The sequence below is a fragment of the Notamacropus eugenii genome, chromosome 1 (assembly GCF_028372415.1).
Source record: "Notamacropus eugenii isolate mMacEug1 chromosome 1, mMacEug1.pri_v2, whole genome shotgun sequence".
Lineage (NCBI taxonomy): Eukaryota > Metazoa > Chordata > Mammalia > Diprotodontia > Macropodidae > Notamacropus > Notamacropus eugenii.
Window position 1 is genome coordinate 141,164,746 of NC_092872.1, and position 23,097 is coordinate 141,187,842.

At 34.8% G+C, this 23,097-nt stretch overlaps 1 protein-coding gene across 2 annotated transcripts in view; it reads left to right on the forward strand.

The window, feature by feature from the left end:
• PRTG (protogenin) overlaps positions 1–23,097 on the forward strand; it is a 151,837-nt gene that overhangs the window by 111,111 nt on the left and 17,629 nt on the right. For both annotated transcript variants that reach the window (XM_072615936.1, XM_072615943.1), the window contains 4 exons: positions 13,676–13,771; positions 14,317–14,503; positions 15,518–15,645; positions 17,450–17,620. In XM_072615936.1, the coding sequence (XP_072472037.1) occupies positions 13,676–13,771; positions 14,317–14,503; positions 15,518–15,645; positions 17,450–17,620 (582 nt within the window). The remainder of the gene's footprint in view (positions 1–13,675; positions 13,772–14,316; positions 14,504–15,517; positions 15,646–17,449; positions 17,621–23,097) is intronic.

The following is a 23,097-nucleotide window of genomic DNA, read 5'->3' on the forward strand; positions in this document are numbered from 1 at the left end:
CAGACGGTTGGGATTTGGGATGAAGGTCATCAAACCACAGATGTTTTTGCAATGAAACCGTGAACCTACAACAAAGTCACTGTGCTACAGGAGATGATAGATGGTATTTTCATTTTGCTTCACAAAAGGGTCAAAATAGCATGGAGAGTCCATAACAGTTCAACAGAGAAGTGTTAATCCTGAAAAGAAATTTATTTGATAGCTTCAGGGGAAATTTTGTTGCCATGAATAAGTCTTCTCTGTCAGTTTGTAAAAATATTGTTTGTAAGATGATGTTATATATCAGACAGGCAATGTATGTATGTTCGCCACTTAAACATGTTTACGTAACATACAGTAACGTAATGTATTACACTTTCACATACTTTTAAGTTAAATATCTCTCTTAGTGGGAAGATGAACGTAATTTTAAAAGTTAAGATTTTTTTTTCCTTTGTAATAATTTAAAGTCTGATTCATTTGTGTAATTTCTGTTACAGGCCTTGACTTCCTACTATTAATTCCTCCAGAGCTTAGTCTACATTTTAATAATTATTTTTAGGCATAATCATATAAATTTTTTAGTCAACAGTTTTAAAAATGTGCTGCAAAGCTATTCAATAAATTATCGCACACTTGGACACTACAGATATTATTAGGTTGTAACTGTCATAAATTCTGTCAGTTAGGTGCTGCTGGTTTTGGTTTACTTTCTCTCCTTCATCCCTTACCCTCAAGGTTCCTTTGCATAATTCCATTAAACTGATTGTGTTGTGAAGGGTGGACTTAACGGCAGTGTTCTCATCTTACAAAGCAGGACCAATGAGCTATGTTCCTTCTACTGGGCAGCAACAAAAGAAAAGCTCTCCCACCAGAAAAGAACATACAAGGATTTTTAAAGTGTTTGTCAGAGACCCCCTGTCACTTTCAAATCAGTCTTTAGGAATTTGGTTAGAAAAGAAATCATGTTTAGTAAATTCAGATAAAAAATTTCATCCCCAAACATAGAACATTTGGGCATTCTAAAGTAATTTTAAAGCTGTTCTTTGAAGGGAAAAGTATTAAGTCCCTGTAAATATTTGAAAATGAAAGGGAATAATGCAAAATTTATGGAATGCCATGTGATTTGAAAGTTCTAAGGAACTGTGACTATATTTTACTGGGGTCTTTGGTATTTGTTTTTTAACATTATTTTTACTGTGCTTTCATTTTGATTATTTTCAGTATTTTGAAAATTGAGATGATTGACAGGAAGTACTTCTAAATATCAAATTGCCTTACACAAGTAATTTTTCTTTTTAATTCTCCTATGAGAATGTATATTCTTATTAGGTGATTATTTTCAGATTTAGACTAATAATCAAGAGCCATTAGAAATGATGTTCACCCTACAGAGAATTTTTTGATGGGGTGGATTCATATTAAGATGAGCATTAAATATTATCTTAGAATCTGATGGAATTAAATACTTAAGTCACAGAATTACTATTTATAAAAGAAAACATCCTTGTCTTGGATCTTTAAAATTTAAGTTGAGGGTAAAGAATGTTTTTAGTATTCATAGAAACCATTTTTTTATTATCTTAAGTTCAGTTTATACTCTTGTTTAAGCTTTAGACTTTAAGGCATGTTAATATTTTTTAAAAACAAATAAATTTTTATGCTAGTAAGCATTCCTGAAATGTATAATTTGAATTATGAATATAGCTTTTTAAAAATTTGCAACTTTTGTTATAATATCCTCTCAAAGTATCATAGAATTAAACTAACTGAAAGAACCAAACTTCCCCCAACTCATTGAAATTTGACAAGGAGAAGCAATTAGAATTCAACTCCACAAGAATTCATTAAATGCCTACTGTGCACAAGACTAAGTTCTAGGTGCTAAAATACAGACCAAAAAGGAAGGGTTCCTGCCCTCAGGCAGTTTACATTTTCTTGAGGTATGCAACATGCAAACAACCCAGTTTGAGTAATACAAAAGATTATTTTGTTGAGTTTGTTACTGTACTTATATATGACACTTAAAAGAATAGTATTTCAGTCAGCTTTCCTTTTCCCACCCTTTTCTTTTAGCTTTCTCTTGACTTCGCTCAGAGCAGATCCTGGCTAGCCCTAGATACTGTGTCAAAGGCCATGACCCAGATGTCACAGCAGCTCGGCCTCTTCTCTGAATAATTATATGGAGTTTATTGTTTGAAGAGACAAGCTTGGGGGCAATGCAGTCACCCTGGGAAGCCAGACCAATGAGCTCCACAGCCTGACTGCACCAAACAATAGACCTGTAGGTTAAATAAAACCCAGAAGCACAAAAGATTAAATTAAAGATGGACAGTTGGCCAGACACTAAGTTATATACTCTTCAAACTTATTATCCTTATTTCTTTCATCCTTCACATTTATTCTGGATTATTCTTAGTTAACATGATACTTTCAGGTATATAATTTTAAAGATCGTAATATATACAACCTTAAACTTTATTTTGCACAACAATCCTTATAGAGTTTTAGTGTACTTGTAAAAGTCTATCAGTTTTACTGCTATTTTAATGGCCATAAAAAGCACTAAATTTTTTAAGTAAGATTAATAATTATTACAATTAAAAAAAATTATTTGCAAGGCTATTTTTAGTTGTTCCAAATGTGTACAAGCAATCACCATATTAAGGGGCACTATTTTTTTCCTGGAAATGGAACTTTCTATATACCGAATGAAGGAGGCAGTCAGTTGTCCTAAAATTATTTCATTGCCTTATGTGCTTTCAGACTTTAAGGCTTTTTTTTTCTCACACATGCACCACCACCAAAGAATTTTGAAACCATCTTACAAAAGGGAGCACTCTCAATTTTTTTTCTCTCAGTATTAAATTAAAAGGCTGCTGTGATAGCAGCACTGCTTTGGGCAGAAGGGAATTTTTTTCCCCATGGTTCTGACCTGAGATTCTTAATTTTATCTAGCCTGACCTGTTGTCTCTGGTTTGATTCTTTTTGAGACCTTTGAGTCTTCACAAACATGCAGCAGCTGAAAGAAACATTGCAGAGTTTTATTGACAGCAATATTATCCTTTCTCATTACTATAGATAAATACTTTATACGTGGTTGTTTCCTATTATTCGTTTTCTAGGAAATTAAACTTTTGATATTACTAGTAGAAGGTATAAAAATTTCTGGGTTGAAGCTCATCAGTTCTGCAGTCATATGAAACTAGTGCATTGTTTTGGGGGGGGGAGATCAAAGCAGGGTCTGAGGATTCTCTATTAAATCTACTCATGATCTTTACGTTGTAAAATAATGTGTGAAAATAAAGAATTTTCTAAAATAGTGTAAGATAAGGTTTCTGAAGCAAAAGTAAGTCAATCATCCCTGATGATAGCTCTGAAAATGCTTTTTTTTCTTTATTCTTGCTATTTAATTTAAAACTATAATTTATATTTTTGGCTAAGGCCCTAAAAGTTTTATTCTTCCCCAGGAAGCAAGCCAAAAAGATCTCTCAGTTTGTCACAAATGCAGTTTATTCTGTACTAGAAACTTATATTCAGAGCTTATTGACTTGTAATAAACAGCTGCTTATTACAAAATCCCAGATTCTCAGACCTGGCTGAGGGAAAACAGCTAAATAAAACCAAAGAACTTTACATGAGCACCATCTAGTGGCAAAAGTGTAACTCACCAAAAGAAAAATAATGGAGAAAATGTTCATTGGGTTTTCATTACACATATTCTATGATGCTGCCTCAAAAGTATGATAGAGCAGACGTATTTAACCGAAGTTCTTCCTGGGGTACTTGAAACAGTAAGTAAAGAACAGAACAGCTTAATGTATTGAAGTAATATTAAATTTAAGTTTATATATGTATGTGGGTGTGGGTATATACATATATGTGTATACGTGTATGGAATTAGCCAAGTGAGCAGTACATTTTAAAATAATAGTAATAATAATTTGTTGGGCATAGTGGATAGATCATTAGACCTAAAAAGACTCATCTTCATGAGTTCAAATCTTTCCTTAGGCCTTTACTTGTGTGACCCTGGACAAATTGCCTAATACTATTTGCGTCATTTTACAGATGAATAAAGTGTATCTTTGTTAAGAAAACCCCAAAATGGGGTCACAACTAAAACAGACTCAACAATAAGAAAAATAATAATTTGCATTTCTTTAGTGCTTCGGAATTTACAGAGATTTTATTTTATTAGTCTCTCCTTATATTTTTCTAGTTTCTTTGTTAACCAAAGGTACATGATGATACCTTTAAAAACAGTATGACTACCACATTTAGTTAGTCCATTGTGTTTAATTGCTTACAGCTTTTTACTTTGCTCTTCAAATTCCTTTCTGTTCTGAAACAATTCACTTTTATATGATTTAATTTCCTAATCTTACAGCACTAGTAGTTTTTCGTGCTGTGTTAAACAGCATTACTAGAGAGAATCTTTAAGAACCATTTTCCCATTCTTTATACACAATAATGGTGATATCTGTTGTCTGTTACCAAAATCAGTCAATAGGCATTGTTAAGTGCCTACATTGTGCAAGATACTGTGATTAACACTGGAGATACAAAGGAAGGCAGAAGATAGTCTTTGTTCTAGAAGAGTTCATAATCTAAGCAAGGAGACAACATGAAAAAACTGTGCAGACAAGATTTATACAGGATAAATTGGAGATAATCAATAGAAGGAAGGAATAACATTAAGGTGAATCAGGAAAGGTTTCTTGTAGAAGATGGGATTTTCACTTGGACTTGAAGCCGGAGAAGACGAGGTAGAAAGGAGGAATGAGAGTATTCCAGGCATGGAAAACAGCAATTGAAAATGGCCAGAGTCTGTGGATATTAGAGTGTCTTATGCAAAGAACAGAAATGAGGCCAGAAATAACCCTGATGATGATGATAAGAGGTTTTGGAAAATGTCTTTTAAAAAAATAAATTTATATTGATATGTTTTTTATCACTTACATTTCTCAGGTTATTCCTCCATTTTTTCTTGACAAATTTAATATTTATAACATAATATTTATAACAAATAATGAGAGAAAAGAAAAAAGAACTTTAGCAAACTAACCTGTACACTGGAAAAGTCTGACATTGTCTGTCGAGTTCCATGTCCAGAATCTGCTCTTCTGCAGAGAAGAGGAGTTGATTTCTCACATCTTCTTTGGATCAAATTTGATTATTATAAGTGCACAGCATTCAGTTTTAATTGATTTGGTGGTGTTCTTTCTATTTACGTTGTTATAGTCATGTTTATTTTTTTCCTGCTTTTTGCTGACTTTGCATCAATTCCTACATCTTCCTAGGCTTCTCTATATTCATAATATTCATCATTTCTTACAACTTATTTAATATTCCATTGCATTTATGGACCACAGTTTGTTTAGCCATTCCCTCATGGTTGAGAATCTAATTTGTTTCCAGTTCTTTGCTACTATAAAAAGTGCTGCTATAAATATTTTGGGGCCTTTTTATACCGACATCTTTGTATTATATGTCTAGCAATGGAATCTCTGGGTCAAAGGGTTTGGGCATTTTAATCTTCTTTGCATACTTTTAAATTGCTTTTCAGAATAATTGGACCAATTTTTAAGTGTCTTTCTACAACCTCTTCAAAACTAACTTCTTTTTTGGTCATTTCTGCCAATTTGCTGGATGTGAGGTGAAACCTCAGGGATATTTTGATTTTGAATAAATTTTTAAAAAATATATTGAGCTCTAAATATGTGCAAAGTGCTATGCTAAGCCATAGGGATACAAAAAGAAAAGAAAAGCAGTCCCTGCTCTTGAGAAACTCACAGTCTCATGGGAGAGACAACACAAATAGGAAGAGTAAGTTACAAATCATGTGGAATAGTGTCGTGGTCCTTAGCAAAGTAGATGCCATCTAATCCAACCCATACCTGACCAAGAGTCTCCTCCATTCTCTAGTCTACCCACCAAGTAGGTGTCAAATTAATATTCCTAGACTATATCTCTGACCATGTCACTTCCCTGTTCAAGAAGCTTTAAGTGGCTCCTGTTGCCTCCTTTGTCTGCATTTTAAGCTCTTAACAATCTAAGTTTATAAATTGATAGGGCATTACTCTCTATCACATGTTCTAGACTCTAGACAAACTGGGATACTTGCTCTTCCATCTGTGACCTAGCTCCTGCTCCATGCTCTTCTCCTACAGGATATTCTTTCCTCCTTCCTGATCCCCAATATCTAAAATGCTCTCTCTCCTCACTTTCCCTCATAAAATCCCTAGACTCCTTCAAAAACAGGCTGCACTCCTTACAGGACTGGCTTTTCCTGATTTCCCCCAGGTATTAGTTAGTTCCAAAACCCTCTCCAAAATGTTGTGTTTATCTTGTATCTATTCTGTGTGTGTGTGTATGGATGTGTGTATATGTGTGTGTGTGTGTGTGTGTGTACATGTTGTTTTTCCCTCAGTAGAATGTATACTCCTCGAAAGGAGACACTTTTGTTTTTGTACCTGACCTATAGTAGTTGCTTAATAAAAGTTTATGAAGTTGAATTGAATCAATAACATCCTCAACAAGTAGTCTTCTAACCTTCACTTGAAGACCAATATTTGTGTGTAAATTTTTTTAGCCTAAGTGTAGGGTTTTATCATTATCTCTATTAAATTTCATCTCAACAAATTTAGCTTAGTGTCATAGCCTGACCGTAGCGTATTGGTTGGACCACTCACTTGTATATTTTACAAGCAAGGCTTTTAACCAGGCAATTGACAACACTGTTAGAAGAGTGGAGACTTAAGCATAAATCTTTGGAAAATTCTAATGGAACAGGACACTGTGAGATCCAAACCATTAAGAATTTGAATCTTTGGAACAAGTTATTCATTTAGTTATAAATTTTCAAACGGGGCTGTTACCTAGTCCACATCTCTCCATCTTTCCCATAAGAATAACGAGTACAAGTACATGTAACAGTACTTGACATGTGGTGAAGGTTTGATAAATGCCATTTTGATTGATTGATGAGAACTTTTGTCAGTTGCTTTACTGAAATCTAGGTGAGAAGGAAAGGAAATAAGATTTCTCTAATGCCTACTGTGTGCCAGGCACAGCGCTAAGCACTTTATAGATACCTCGTTTGATCCTCAAAACAACCCTTTAAGCTAGGTGCTTTTATTATTCTCATTTTACAGGTGAAGAAACAGGCAGTTTAAGTGACTTACCCAGGGTAACCCAGCAAATAATGGAGTGCAAATATGAACTCAGGGTTGACTGACTCCCAGCCCAGAACACTCTACCATCCATCCCACTTAGCTGTCAAAAAATTATAGATAAATTATATAGATAAAAATATAGATAAACTATGTCTTTAGTCAGTCTGATGGGTGTAAGATAGATCCTCAAAGTTGCTTTAAATTTTCATTTGTCTCTTTATTAGTGACTTGGATAATTTTCTCAAATGGTTGTTAATAGCCTGTATTTTTTTCATTTGAAAACTGTCAGTTAACATACATTGACTATTTATCTATTGGAAAATAGCTTCTGTTCTTGTTTATTTGATTTGGTTCCCTATACATCTTGGATATTGGACCTTTAATGAGAGAAACTTGCTGCAAAGATTCTCCCCTCCCTCAGTTAATTTCATTTGTATAAGAACTTCAATTTTATAATTGAATCAGGAAGGCAGTTAGGCGAAATCATGACTAGGTTGTTGGACTTGGAGACAGGAAGAGCTGAAATCAAATCCTATCTTAGATATTCACTAGTAAGAGAGCAGTGGGTTTTTTTTTTAATGTTGTGTCAACAAATAACTACTTCAGTATTCCTCAGAAGAGATCCACCAACCACCATTGCAAGTTTCTTTTCCCATAGCCTTATTGGGTCAATTGCTCCTATAAAAGTACCTGTGGATCTTCCTCATTATGGTTCCTTGAATTAAAATTTCTTTTTCCTCTTCAGGGGGTATGGATCCTCTCCAAAGAAAAAACTTCATGACTTAGCTTTAAGATTTCAGTTGTTCTTCTGATTTTTCCTATTTGTGTCATATTCTTCCTCCAATCTTCTGATTCAAATTCCTTTTCAAATCCTTCTGACTGGCTTTACGTTGAACCCCTTCTTCCATGTTTTTAAGGAGCATATTATTCTCCCCTAAGAACCTGAAGAGTGGACAGATATTCTTGAGCCTCTTTACCTACTTTTCTACAAAGAGTAGCTTGAACCTTGGGTTGAAAGACAAATATGCGCTTTACCACAAAATTTTCTTTGCCCTTTCACTGAGCATTGCTGGAAACAAAAATATCAGTCTTTGTTGAGTCATTTCAGTTTCTTCATGACCCTAGTTGGGGTTTGCTTGGCAAAGATACTGGAGTGGATTGCCATTTCCTTCTCTAGTTTATTTAATAGATGAGGAACTGAGGCAAATAGGGTTAAAATACTTGCCCAGTGTCACACAGCTAGTAAGTGTCTGAGGTCAGATTTGGACTCAGGGAAGACTCATCTTCCTGACTTCAAGCCCAGTATTCTATCCACTATACCATCCAGCTGCCCAGGTCCTTAGTCCTGGACTTTTAAAGAGTAACTTGTCACAATTTCCCATGCTTTATGCCATAGAAACATAGGTTTAAAGTTTAGCAAGAAGCCATGGAAACTTTATATGCTGAAAAAGACTGTCTCTTTGAGGGTTTAATTTATTTTTGCCAGATCAAGAAATGTTAAAATTTGAATTTGGCTCTTTATAATAAATGATGATTTTTATATTATTATTATATACAATAAATAATATATATTATATATAATAAGTAATCTATTATAATAATAAAATTATAATTAACTTTATAATAGTAAGTATCCAAATATGTTGCTAATTTACCTACTTTTTATTTTTCCTTAAAAATATTTGGCAATTGTAATTACTTTTATAGTTATCTTTTGAATTGTTTTCCTCTTAATATTCCAAAACTATTTTTTTATTTTGTTTTAAGATCTTTTAGAACTTGATTATACTTTAGCATGACCTCTTTCCCAAAAACTTTTAAATAAATTTACATTAAATGCTATTGTATGTTAATACTTTGGGCTTTTAGAGAAATAAAGTATTTCTGGATAATATATTTTCCCCTTAGAAGATAATCTTGTAATTAAATGTGAAAACGTACGTATGCTTTAAATGTACATATGCTATTTACACTATTCATCCATTGTATAATTTTGAAATATATGAAATATATTTCAAATATGTATTGAAAATATTTTGAAAATTATTTTTGAATTTCTTTCTAACACTTTTTTACAGAGATCAGTTTTCATATTAGAAGAACTGACGTAGGCCTGTAGAGGGAGCTAATAATAGGGCATTACAATAAATATAGCTTCCATCTGAATAGATAGCCTGGCAGGTTTACTTTGGGTCTAGAAATAAATATTTTACTTTTTTGTTGTTTTTTAAAGATTGGAAATAGCATTTATTTTTGTGACAGATACTGCTAAGCACTCTGAATACAAATGCAAGCAGAAAGATAGTCCCTGTCCTTGAAAAGTTTGCATTCTTTTTTTAATTTTAAAAATTTAAAAATTTTTATTCATATCTTCTGTTTTTTACATCATCCTAGTTATCTTCATATGCTTATAACCGTCTCCTTCCCAGGGAGCTATCCCATATAAGAAATAGTATTTTTAAGACAAAAAAAGGAAAAAAAAAGAAGAAACAAATCAACACAGTTTATCAGTACATTGAGAAAGTCTGAAAATATATGTAATATGTAACACCTGTGGAACTTGTTTGGTAGTGCCTTCTCTTCCTTTGAGTCACGCTTGATCTTTATAATTTTGTTGCACTCACTTTTGATTTTTTTTTTTTTTGCATGTGGTGGTTTTTCCATTTGCTTTTTAGTCATCATGTATATATTTTTTTCTTGGCCCTGTTTACTTCATCTGTACCATTTTATACAGAGTATGAAATCAAAGAAACATCTTAGGAGAGTTTCTGTTCCCCAGGACTATGACCACAGGAATATTTCCAAAGCATAGTGGGAAGGTAGAAAGGGCATATAAACAGGGGTGTCACCAAGTAGCCTCAGGCATGATGAACTTCAGACCATAGCAAGAAGAGGGAATTCATTATCGTCTTGCAAGAGGTTACTCTCAGGACAAGTTCTCTCACTGGGACTATGAGTCCATTGCCTTTCTGCTATTCCCTTGGTTCTAAGTTTTCAGTGGCCCCTCACTCCACACATGTATAGGATACTTCAGGTATTTTATAGAGGGAGATGGAGGCTTACTCAAATGAGTTTGACTGAGGTCACAAGCAAAAAAGTGCTAATCACTTGGAAAACTGGAAGTATCTGACTTGAATGGTTCCAAGCATGGCAGATACTGAATTTAGGGGACTCCAGAAAAGAGACAAGAAATGAGGAGGAAGTATGGCTAGGTAACAGAAAGCTTGCTGAATTAAGAAATACCAGGACAAAAAGTCCCAGAGGTTTTTCTAGACTGCAACTATCGTGTAAATAAATCAGCTTCATATTCTAATGTTAGCAGGCCCCAGGGCTTGGAACTTCCTACCATACTGTCCTAAGATGCTAGAGAGGGCCCTGGAGAGCTATCCCTCTAATTCTTAAATATCCTGGGAGACCCAGACCTTGAATGTGGAGTTCAGCACAAGAACCTGGGGATGAAACCAAGCAAGGCCAACCACCCTACCCAATTTCTGGAACTAAAACTGGAGAGATGAGTAAATCAAAGAAAATACTACTTAGTATCAAAAGCTCTTGCAAATCTGACTCTGTAACTAAAATCAGGTTCAAAAAATATTTACACGTGTGTGTGTATACCACAACGACTACGTAGATACATAGATGAAACAAGAGAAAAATCATATAAAACTCCTGAGGAAAGAATTGGAATGAGAATGAGTAGTTCAGAAGACAAAATGGTAAACTTTACTCAAATAAAGAATCCCTGAAAACTATAGTAGACCAAACAGAAATCAGTGACTCCATGAGAGAGCAAGAAACATTAGCACAAAATCAAAAGCTTAAATAAAGAAAAGAAATGATAGTTTAAAAAGAAAAACCTGACCTAGAAAGTAGGTCAAAGAGAAATAACAAGGGAGCACAGCCCAGCACAGATGCCGAGTGAAGCATAGCCCAGCATGGGCAACGCCCTGGCAAGGACAGGACTGGAGCAGGCTTGAAGGTGTCATGCCACTAGCCCCAGCTGTGGGTCCCAGATTCCTCAACTCACAAATGCCAAAGACAGCTGCAAAGATCAGTGAGAAAGCTCTTTCATTTGGGTAAGAAGGGAACACAGAGGTCTAGTCCTGGCCCCAGGCAGCTGGCAGCTACGTTGTTGGAACCCTGGCCTAAAGCCCCTGAGAGAATTGAGCAGCTGATCTGGATCTCAGCCCTGAGTGGCTGTCCTGGGGGTCAGGAGGAGTGCTGGCTGGCATGGTGGAGCTAGTGTAGGCTCTGGAGAGGGAATCCTGCTCACAGACCAGAACATAGGCCAAGAAACAAATAAACTCCTCTCCCTTGATTGTACCACCTTGAAAGAACTGAGAAGTAACAGATTCCCAGAGTATACCCTTCCTTTGACAAAGAACTCAAAAGTCAAGTAACTGGCTGGGAAAATGCCCAAAAAAGGGAAAATAATAAGACAATAGAAGATTACTTTCTTGGTGAGCAGGTTATTTTCTTCCATCATTTTGGATGAGGAGGAACAATTTAGGTCTTCAGAGGAAGACCTAAAAGTCATGGCTTCTGCATGCAAAACCTCCAAAATAAATATGCAATGGTCTCAGGCCATGGAAGAGCTCAAAAAGGATTTTGAAAATCAAGTAAGACAGGTGGAGGAAAAATTGGGAAGAGAATTGAGAGGGGTGCAAGAAAATCATGAAAAGCAACTCAACAGCTTGTTAAAAGAGACCCCAAAAAATGTTGAAGAAATTAACACCTTTAAAAATAGACTTACCCAATGGCAAAAGAGGCCCAAGAAGCCAATGAGGAGAAGAATGCCCTCAGAAGCAGACTTGGCCAAATGGGAAAGGAGGTTTAAAAGCTCACTGAAGAAAATAATTACTTAAAAATTAGAATGGAGCAGATGGAAACTAAGGACTTTATGAGTAACCAAGAAATTACAAAACAAATCCAAAAGAATGAAAAATAGAAGACAATGTGAAATATCTCTTTGGAAAAACAACTGACCTGGAAAATCAATCCAGGAGAAATAATTTAAAAATTATGGAACTACCTGAAAGCCATGATCAAAGAAGAAGAGGCTAGACATCATTTTTCATGAAATCATCAAGGAAACTGCCCTGATATTCTAGAGGGCAAAATAAATATGGAAAGAATTCACCAGTCACCTCCCGAAAAGATCTGAAAAGAAAAACTCCTAGGAATATTGTAGCCAAATTTCAGAGTTCCCAAGTCAAGGAGAAAACATTGCAAGCAGCCAGAAAGAAACAATTCGAGTATTGTAGAAATACAATCAGGATAACATAGGATCTGGCAGCTTCTACATTAAGGGATTGAAGGGCTTGGAATATGATATTCCAGAAGTCAAAGGAACTAGGACTAAAACCAAGAATTACCTACCCAGCAAAACTGAGTATAATACTTAAAGGCAAAGAGAAATAACAAGATTTATTTGTATTCTCTATAAATTGTGATTTTAAAAAAAGCCTAAACACTATGTTTCAGGAAATCATAAATGAAAACTACATGAATCTGTTAGAGCCAGAGGGCCAAGCAAATCTAGAAAGAATCCACCAGTGATAAGCAAAATAAATTTCATGATCCTGAAAGGTGTGCATGGGGAGGGAGGAGGAGGTTTTTACAAAGAGAAAAAATGAAAAGGAAAGAATTAGAATCCAAAGGACAGACATTTGGGAAGTGTTTGAGCAAATTGTGGTATGTTAATATAATGGAACAATATGCGTAGAATGTTGATAATAATAATTTCAGAGAATCCTTTATAGTGTGAATTAACACAATGAAATGAGCAAAATCAAGAGAACAGTTTTTACAAAGACAGCAGTATTATAAAGGAAAGCAACTTTGAACTGTGATCAGCTGTATCTCTAGAGGAACTATGATGAAGCATGTTACCTTGTTTCCTCAGAGAGAGCTGATGGGCACAAGTTACAGAAAGAGACTGACATTTTTGGAAATGGCTACAGTGTGGATTCATTTTGCTTAACCATGCTTATTTGTTACAAGATATAAAAAAATTCCTCTTTCTCTTGGTTGCGGGTTGGATTAGCAAGTGATATCCAAAAAGGGAACCATCGCAACACTTTGAAATATTCATAGAAGAGAACAGAAAGAAGTTCATAAGGAAACACAAGCAAGACAAATTTGAAATTAACAGGATTTATTATATAGACACGTGTTAGTATTTAAAGCAAGCATTTTGAAATAGAGATGCATGTTTTCGTACAGATTCCTCTTTTGTGTTCTGTGTGTATGGAAGTGATTTTTCAAGTGTTTAAGTTTAAACTAACAAAATGTTTTTTTCAATAATAACTGGACAATGATAATTTACCAAAGGTAAATATAAAGAGACAAAATAGTTGAGTTAGTATGTACTCCCCAAAAAAGGAGGAGGAAGAATATCACATTTGGGGAAGAAACTTTATGAGTCCAAAAAATTCCTTTAAATCAAAATTCCAAAAGCTTTTGCAATAATTTTGTAACTCTGAAATTTGTTCCTATATCTGTTCTTTTCTCTATAGATCCAAGAAGGAAATACCATGTGAGATTGATGGCATATAACAATATGGAAGATGGTTATCAGGCAGACCAAACAGTCAGTACTCCAGGATGTGTTTGTAAGTACTAAACATCCAAGAAATAATTTTGCAGAGCTTTTGTAAAAACTATACTTTTGTTTTTAAAGAAAAGAGATTGTTTTAAGAAGAACCTTTTAAAGACCTACTTCAGTTTTGGTTTTTATTTTATACTACATGGAAGTTTAACTAAAGAAAGTAATGAGGAATGGTTTTTTGGGTGCCTACTAATATATTCAATCCTAAAACTAATTTTCTCATACCGACTGTTGTGCAATTTTATCAAGATCAAAGAATGTATATAGTTCTTAGTCACGGGTCCACTAAATACTGACTCCCTGAGTGACCTTGGCAAGCCTTTTAATATACTCTATATTACAATATTATTAATAGTTTCTGTTTTCAACTCTTACGGGGCTAATAGAAAAGTAGCTGAGGTTTTAATGTGAGAGTGTCTGTATATCACTGCATACTTCTTGGAAGAAAGGTGCAAAACTGTCTTTGAGAGGTGGGGGGTTATGATTTTGCTGTAGTCGTAACTGAATTTTTTGTTGCTTACAAAACAATCTTGTCTTTTTTAAAAATAGCTGTTCGTGATCGTATGGTTCCTCCACCACCACCACCCCATCATCTTTATGCTAAGACGAATACCTCATCTTCTATCTACCTGCACTGGGGGAGGCCTGCATTTACCTCTGCACAGATAATTAACTACACCATCCGCTGTAACCCTGTGGGCCTTCAGAATGCTTCTTTGGTTCAGTACTTCCAAACGTATGTAGCTTCTTCTATTAATGGTTTACTCTTTCCTTTCCCATTTGCACATACCTGTTCGATCATCTTTAATTAGCCCCTAATATTCATTTTGTGTTTTCTGCTTCCTGGCCATATTTAGTCATTCAGGATTGTGCTTACAGTAGGCTGGGCACTGTGCTTCATGCCCAACACACACACAAAAAGGCAAAATCAGGGTCCCTATTCTCAAAGAGCTCACATTTTAATGGAGAAGATACCACATCAAAATGTGTGTGTGTGTGTGTGTGTGTGCAGTGCAAATGGAAAGTAGTCTCAGAGAGAGAAGGCAGTAGCAGTGAAAAGGACTAGGAAAGATCTCCAATTGTAGAATATGATCTGTCTTTTAATGTTCCTAAATCATTCAGCTTATATAAATGGTAGGTTAAAGATAGTTAGTGTTTCTCCCATAAATTAGAACTATGAATATATTAAAGAACTGTGTTCAGAATCAGGAAATTACTAAATGTATTATTGGATTTTTGTTATTGTAATGGTGGTTACCTGACAAGTTAAAAATGTGTAAATCAATGTTAGGTCTGCTAGATTATATATTACTGCCAAGATACTATGATTATTTTTCAGTAGTTGAACTTAACATCTTTAAGAGGAAATCCCCACCCCAAAACAGGAATTTTAATAGTGGTGAGCAAAAGAAGATGTACTCTTTATTTTAGGCTTTCCTTGTTGTAAGATACCGTCCTATATTGTACCATGGGAAAAATGGTTTGACCCTCATTGTAACTGAATTTGTGATGTAGTAGTCCCTTATGTGGAGACTGACTGTATTTTTTATTTTCTCTGACAGCAAAGCTCCAGGTTTATTGTTACATTCATGGACATTTACTTTATTCTGATAGAACTCACTTATAAGGATAATATGAATGGGAAAGAGTAGAAGTAATGTTTCCTTTGTATTGATTAGAAGTGTTGAAAAGTCTGATTTTGTGAATCATGACCTATCATTATTAACAAATCTATTGTTTATTAACATAGATCAGAAACTCATATGTTGGTTCAAAGCCTAGAACCAAATACCAAATATGAATTTGCTGTTCGTCTGCATGTGGATCAGCTCTCCAGTCCCTGGAGCCCTGTAGTTTACCATTCGACACTTCCAGAAGGTAAAGAAATGTCACATTGTATATATATATATGATTATATCCAGATTAACAGTTTAGAAAGCAACTATTTTGAGGCAGGTACTTTCATAGTTGCCACCCATCAGATTGTTTTTTTGACTAAACACTCTGTGAGATTGTAGTTTATACTCAAAGTTCATGTCTATATTTCAGAAAAAGTGTTGGAAATGACCTTCCTTTTATGCATTCCTCCTACCAAAAAAGGGGGGGGGGGCGTTATTTAGATAGTCTTGGAACATCTTAAATACTAAACTGAACTCATTTTTATTAGAGTCTCTCTTAAAATATGAAACTCATGGTGTAGGCAACATAGAGTATAGCAAAATTATATAGTTTACTGTGATTTTTAACATTTTGTTTATTAATACTTCAGTATTACATGTACATAATAATAATATATAATAATAATGCATAATAATAATGCAATCATAAGGCCTCTATACACTTTTAAGTAGCCCTGTCATTCTGTTAACTCATAATAACTGTGGTCAGTTAAACTTGACGGCCCAATATTGATGTAACATACCAGTTTATAGTAGAACTGATCCCCCTCTATTCAAACCTCATCTAGAGTAGAATAAAGTGTTTTGATCTCAAAGGTTATTTTTTTTTTGTACTTGCTAGACTAACATAAGCAAATATATTATTCATCTTAGAAGAAGGCTTAATTTAGTAAATTATGTGATCATAAAAATATTAAAGGGCATTTTAAAAAGCACAAAAATAATTAGCTTTCAGAACAGAGTAAAGAGTTTATCATTTTGTGAGGTCCCAATAAACACCATTTTCAATAAGCCAGAAGTCTGTAGAAATTTGTGATCTGGTAAATTAAACCAGAAGTATCAACACAGGAGCAACTAATTAGTTTATTGATCAGATATCTTAGGTAATTAATTGCAAGTTAACACAAAAGAACTTATATGCATATATATTACATATATATTTACCTAATACTCTATAACTCTGTGCTCAAAGCTAGTAATTAATGAGAAATAACTTATATAATATTTCTTTCAGTTGCTTTTTTGGTGTTAGATTGGCACACTTTTATAAAATAGAGTCCATAAGCAGCCTGCAGGTATAGCAGTAGCATACCGAATGGAATAATGGATGCTTGTAGTGCATTTGAATATAATCTTTACAGATAGTGCTGTAATGACAACAAAGGCTCCATTGACATACTATATAGTTGCCCTTTCAGTGAGCAACCAGCAAAAACAAATTTAGCAACCACAGCCTTCTGATAGAACAATTCATATAATTCTCTCTTTAACTTTTTCTTAACTTTCTTAAATTTGAGGAGTTTCTTAAGATAAATAACTTGCCCAGAGTCACACAGCTACTATGTGTCAGAAGCACCAGATTGTCCTCATGGAAGCCATCTGCTCTATCCACCATGTCATACTGCCTCTTGCCTCTTTGATGATTTTTGTAGGTTTATAATGCTAGAAATTTTTTCTGAGGTTTTTTCCCCCTTGAACTTTGTTATCCCCTCGTGCACTCTGTGCCAGTGTTGAGGAGATTATGTATTGAATGGGCCAGCCAGGCTCTTCTGTAGCTCAGTAGTACAATGGATAGAGTTCTGGGCTTCAAGTCAGGAAGACCTAAGTTCTGATCTGACTTGTGTAAAATGAAATTTACGCAATAGTCTTAAGATTTTATTTTGAGCCTTTGATAGTGATTTTCAGATGCTTGATTTTTTTCCTAAGTGGATCAGCTAAGGTAATTTAAATACCAGTGAACCATTTTTTCCTTAGTAGTACTGTAAATTTTTTTGTGTGCACAGCGCCAACAGGCCCACCAGTTGGAGTGAAGGTGACTTTGATAGAGGATGACACTGCTTTAGTTTCTTGGAAACCTCCTGATGGTCCTGAAACAGTTGTGACTCGTTACACCATCCTGTATGCTTCTAGGAAGGCCTGGATCGCTGGAGAGTGGCAAGTTCTACACCGAGAAGGTAAATGGGATCATAATTGGCAAGAATTGGAAAAAAGCTAACAGTTAATCTGTGATCAGATTATCTATTTTGTCAAAATGATCGATGTTGTGAAGATTTGTTTTTAATTCCATTTTAAAAACTATATTAATAAATCTTTTTAAATTTTGAATTTACATTTTCTCTGCATTTGAACAATTCCTAACAGCCCTTTTTGCAGATGTTTGGTTTCTGTATATGGGCCATTACATAAACAACAAAGAAGTATTAACTTATATGTAATTTATGCACACACACACACACACACACACACACACACACACACACACAGGCTTTACAGTATGGGGGTGGGAGCTTCATAAGCAAATTGATAGTATAATTAAGATTTCACAGGGAATGCTTACCTGATTAAGAGAATAAATTTCAGAAGAGCCTATACACTCTATTATAAAAGTCTGTGTAATTTTAATGTTCAGACTCCATTGCTAGATGGTAAGGGCTTAGGTTTATCAGGCAAGCCTGTCAGTGCTGAAAACAGTGGGCCCTTTGATGAGGATATTTAAGGGAAGGTCATGTGTTACAACAAAACAAATCCAGGGAAGCAAAAGGCAATAGACAATAAGGGAATCAATCAGTAAGCATTTCTTAGGTACTTACTATGTGCCAGCCAGAAAATATGTTAGGCATCTAGGAAACAAATAGAAAAGTGAGAGGGTCTCTCTCCTCAAGTAGCTTCTATTCAATTGTTTCAACCTGTCTGACTCTTTATGACCTCAGTTTTCTTGGCAAAGGTACTGGAGTGGTTTTCCATTTCCTTCTCTAGGATATTTGGACAAACAGAGGTTAAGTGACTAGCCCAGGGTCACACACCAGCCCAGTCTTCTATCCACTGAACCACCTAGCTTCCTCTCTGTTCAATTAGGGAAATGCAACGTGCTTGTGAGATATATACATAATAAACACCAAGTGATTAGGAGATGGGGTGCTAACAACTTCAGGGATTTGGAAAGGCCTCTTATTAGGAAATGTCACTTAAACTGAGCCTTGGAAAGACCTGGAGTTCCCAAGAGGCACAGTTAAGAGTTTATTTCAAGGGTAGAGGACAATTTATGCCAGGTTCTAATTAAGCAAACGCTTTATCATAGAAGTTTAGATCTAGAAGAAACTTCAGAGCATTTAAGTGATTTGCTCGCAGTTACACAGGTAATTATTGGCAAAGATGGGACTAGAATTCAGGTCTCCCAAATCCTAAATTAGAGCTTATTCTGTCATATCTTACTGCCTTTTTTTAGCCTACCTAGCAAGTTATTTTTATACTTGAAACTAAGAAAATTTCATTTCTTTAGAAACAATCTTTAACTTAGACTTTTCATGAATTCATATTAATAATCCTAGTAAATATTTGCTGCCTGAGTATTCTGAAAATAACTGACATGTAGTGCTTTGAAGTTTGCAAAATACTTTATATGCATTCTTTCTTTTGAGCCACACAACCAATGGGACTATGAGACAGGTATTGCAGGTATTATTATAGTAACTTCATTTTGTATATGGAGAAACAGACCCAGAGAAAGGAAATAACTCATCAGTGGTCACCTAACTAGTAAGTATGAAGGAGTAACAGGGTCTTTAGGACTTAATCCATTAAGCCATCCCCAAGTATTTAAAAACCTTTTGCATTATTTTTTTTCTAAAGAATTAAGATTTAGTATTAATTGAGTTGCCTAAAGGATCAAAATTCTTAAGTACTCCTACTTATTAATAAGCCCAATTACTGTAACCTCAAGATTCAGATGGTATCTACAAAGGAAACAGTCTTGGTTTTTGAATATTCAAATAGGAATAATTTTGGAAGCTATGAATATATTGCCTAAAATCAGCTAAAGATAAGACACCTGTGGAAAAGTCAGTGTGTTGGTTTTTTATCAGACGAGCTATTTTGAGATATCATCTAACCCTGTAACAGAGCTAAGATGATGTTTGGGGATACAAAATTCAGTGGTGATTTGGGGGTATTATGATATGAGAAATGGTGCAGTAGATCAAGTGCTAAACCAAGAACTTACTAGCTAAGTAACCTTGGTCAAGTCACTTAACCTCTGATTACCTCAGTATCCTCAACTATAAAAATAGGGATAATAACAGTGCCTACCTAACAAGGTTGTTGAGAGGATCAAATGAGATCATTTTTGTCAAAAGTTCTTAGCGCAATGTCTAGCACATGGTAAGTACTACATAAAGGCTTATTCCCTTCCTTTTCCTACTGCTTTAATTTCCTGGGAAACCAATAATGACAGCTAAAGAAGTCATCCAATCTAAGTTGATAAGAGCTTAAATTTAATATTTTATGACAGAATAGATATATTGAGTGTAGCTACTTGTATATCTGCTGATGTCAGGATTGATAGTTCATAATGAGTCTCTTCCTAATTCTATCACACCAAACTATATGTGCCTTTATATTCATTATCTCACAGAATTGTTATGAGAACATCAGTTTTTCACACTACAACCATATAGGAAGTCTTTTTTTTATAAGAATAGGTGCCTGAGCAATGTTTTCCTGGTCTGTTGAGTGAGCAGATTTTGGGTCTTTATATGTGCCCTAGGCAAACCCAGTTTGCTTCATGGCATTTGAGCTATGATCAAGGAGTGTTGTGTTTATAACAATGAAGAATTTTAAGTATGTGAGCAGGATGGTTTTTTTTTTTGTTTTTTTAGTCACTTTGCATCTAGAATTTTCAAAATGAATTACATTTTTCTTGGCCTCAAATTTATTGTCATTTCTTTTTCAAGAAATGTTAGAGCACCATCTAGTGGGGAAAGGTAACTTCATGCTATTTTTTATTTTCCCCAATTACATGTAAAAAACTTTTTAACATTAATTTTTAAATCTTGAGCTCCAAATCTCTCTCTTCCTCTCTCCCCTCCCCACTTTCTGAGACAGTAAGCAATTCTATATAGGTTATACATGTGCAATCAGGCAAAACATTTCCATCCTAGTCATGTTGTGAAAGAAAATAGACAAAAAAAAACACCCCAAGAAAAATAAAGAACATGGAAAATAATACACTTCTATCTTCATTTAGACTCCATCAGTTCTTTCTCTGGGGATGGATAGCATTTTTCATCCTGAGTCCTTTGGAACTGTCTTAGATTATTGTATTGTTGAAAATAGCTAAGTCATTCAGTTGGTCACAAATCGTTGCTGTTACTGTTTACGGTGGTTTTGTGGTTCTGCACACTTCACTTTGTAACAGTTCATGGAAGTCTTTCCAGGTTTTTCTGAAACCATCTTGCTCATCATTTCTTATAGTACAATAGTATTCCACTATAATCGTATACCACAACTTGTTTAGCCATTCCCCAGTGAATGGGCATCCCCTGAATAGGTCATTCTAATTTTAACAGTGCATGAGATAAAAATGATCTCGAAATATCTCAGAATTAAATGATCATTTTATTGTTCCATGCTATTTTCAAGAATGAGTTTTCCTAAAAAGTAGAGAAGCCTTATGCTTATAAATCTTTTGTGTTAGAGATATGCAGCTTTTTCTGTATTTCAGACCTGATATATGGAGCAGGGAAGAAATACTGAGAGCCATTCACAGGTAAAGAGCAATTTAACTATGTTCTTTGAAGGAAAAAAAATAATCTTTATCTCTCCCTTGAAGATTAGAACCAAACAACATGAGACTTAATTTAAATATGAATAATAAAAATAAATCTTTCAAATTCTAGAGGCAAAAAAGTCTGCAACAGTCTGTAACAATGGACATAAGCTAGTAAGATGATATTTACTAGGAATAAATATGAAATCTTGGGATTTAGGTTTAAAGCAGTAACTGTACCAAATACAAATTGGGACAGATATGCCTATGTTCCTATTTTAAAAAAACAAACAACAACCTGGGGGGTTTAATGGACTGCAGACTTTCATCAAGTGAGACATATACTTGATAGCCAGGGAAAGCTAATATTATCTCAGGCTGCATGAATACAAAGGTATATAGTATCCAGAGCAGAAGAAGTTGATCATTCTTCTGTACTGGTCCCAGCATGTGTTCCCTACAACCCCTTCCAGTCTCTACTTGTTAATCTGTCTCAATCCAGACATTAGTACTCCTCAGAGATCTACCTCTAAAACCCTGATCTGACCGCCCACTTTGACTGAGCTAATTCTGTCACTTTGCTTGAATTACCCTACAGTCTTCTGACAAAGTAGTCTAAATCTCTTAGCAAAGAAATGAAAGTAAAATAGATGCCTCTTGATTGGTGAATAACTGAACAAGCTGGTATATGAATATAATGCAATCATTGTGTAAGAAATGAGAGATTTAGGGAAATGTGTAGATTTGTGTGAACTGATCGAGTGAAATAAGCAGAAAGAAAAGAATATACACAAAAATCTTAGTAGTATAAATGAAAGAAAAAACCATCGAAAGGAAGTCAAAGTCTGAGTAATTAGAAAACCAGTCATGATCCTATATGAAACATCCACTTCTCTTCTTGGCAGAAAGGTGGCACACTGCAAGGACAGAATATTGCATATGTTGTTAGACTGGTAACTAAGTCATTTGTTTTTGGTTTATTTTTCTTTGTTACAAGTGAGTTTATTTTATTTGATGGGGTAAAAGGAATATATATATTTTTAATTTTTTAATAGTTTTATTTATTTTTAGATTTCGACATTCATTTCCACAAAATTTTGAGTTCCAATTTTTCTCCCCATCTCTCCCCTCCCCCCACCCCATAACACCTTGCATTCTTATTACCCCTTCCCTCAATGTGCCCTCCCTTCTATCACACCTCACCCTTCCCTTATCCCCATCTTCTCTCTTTTCTTATAGGGCAAGATAAATTTCTGTTCCCCACTACCTGCATTTCTTAATTCCCAGTTATATGCAACAACAATTTCCAACATTCGTTAAAGGAGTATATTTTAAAATGGCTATAAAACAAAAGACATTGATAAAATTTACCTTAAAAAAACTCATAGTAGACTGAATCTCTCTACCTCTGGCCAATACCTCCTGTATAGCTCCCATTTCTTTTAATCTTTCCTCCTCCTTCCTAGCCATAGGGGTTGTATCATAAATATTTGGAGAGAAAAGGAGTCTTCTTGGACCCTTAAATCATGTCTTTTGTATATGAATGGCTAGAGCAACTGTATGGTTTTGACTTCTTCAATTCTTGCATATGCCCAATATATTTTCTAGGGTTGTATGAGTATTATTAGAACAGCTGGGTGGTATAATGTGTAGAGTGTCAGACCTGGAGTCAAGAAGACTCATCTTCCTGAGCTCAGATCTGACCTCAGACACTAGTTGTGTGACCCTGGGCAAGTCACCTAATGCTGTTCGCCTCAGTTTCCTCCTCTGTAAAATGAGCTGGAGAAGGAAATGACAAACCACTCTAGAATCTTTGTCAAGAAAACCCCAAGTGGGGTCACAAAGAGTGGTACACAAATTAAACAACTGAACAACAACTAATGAGTA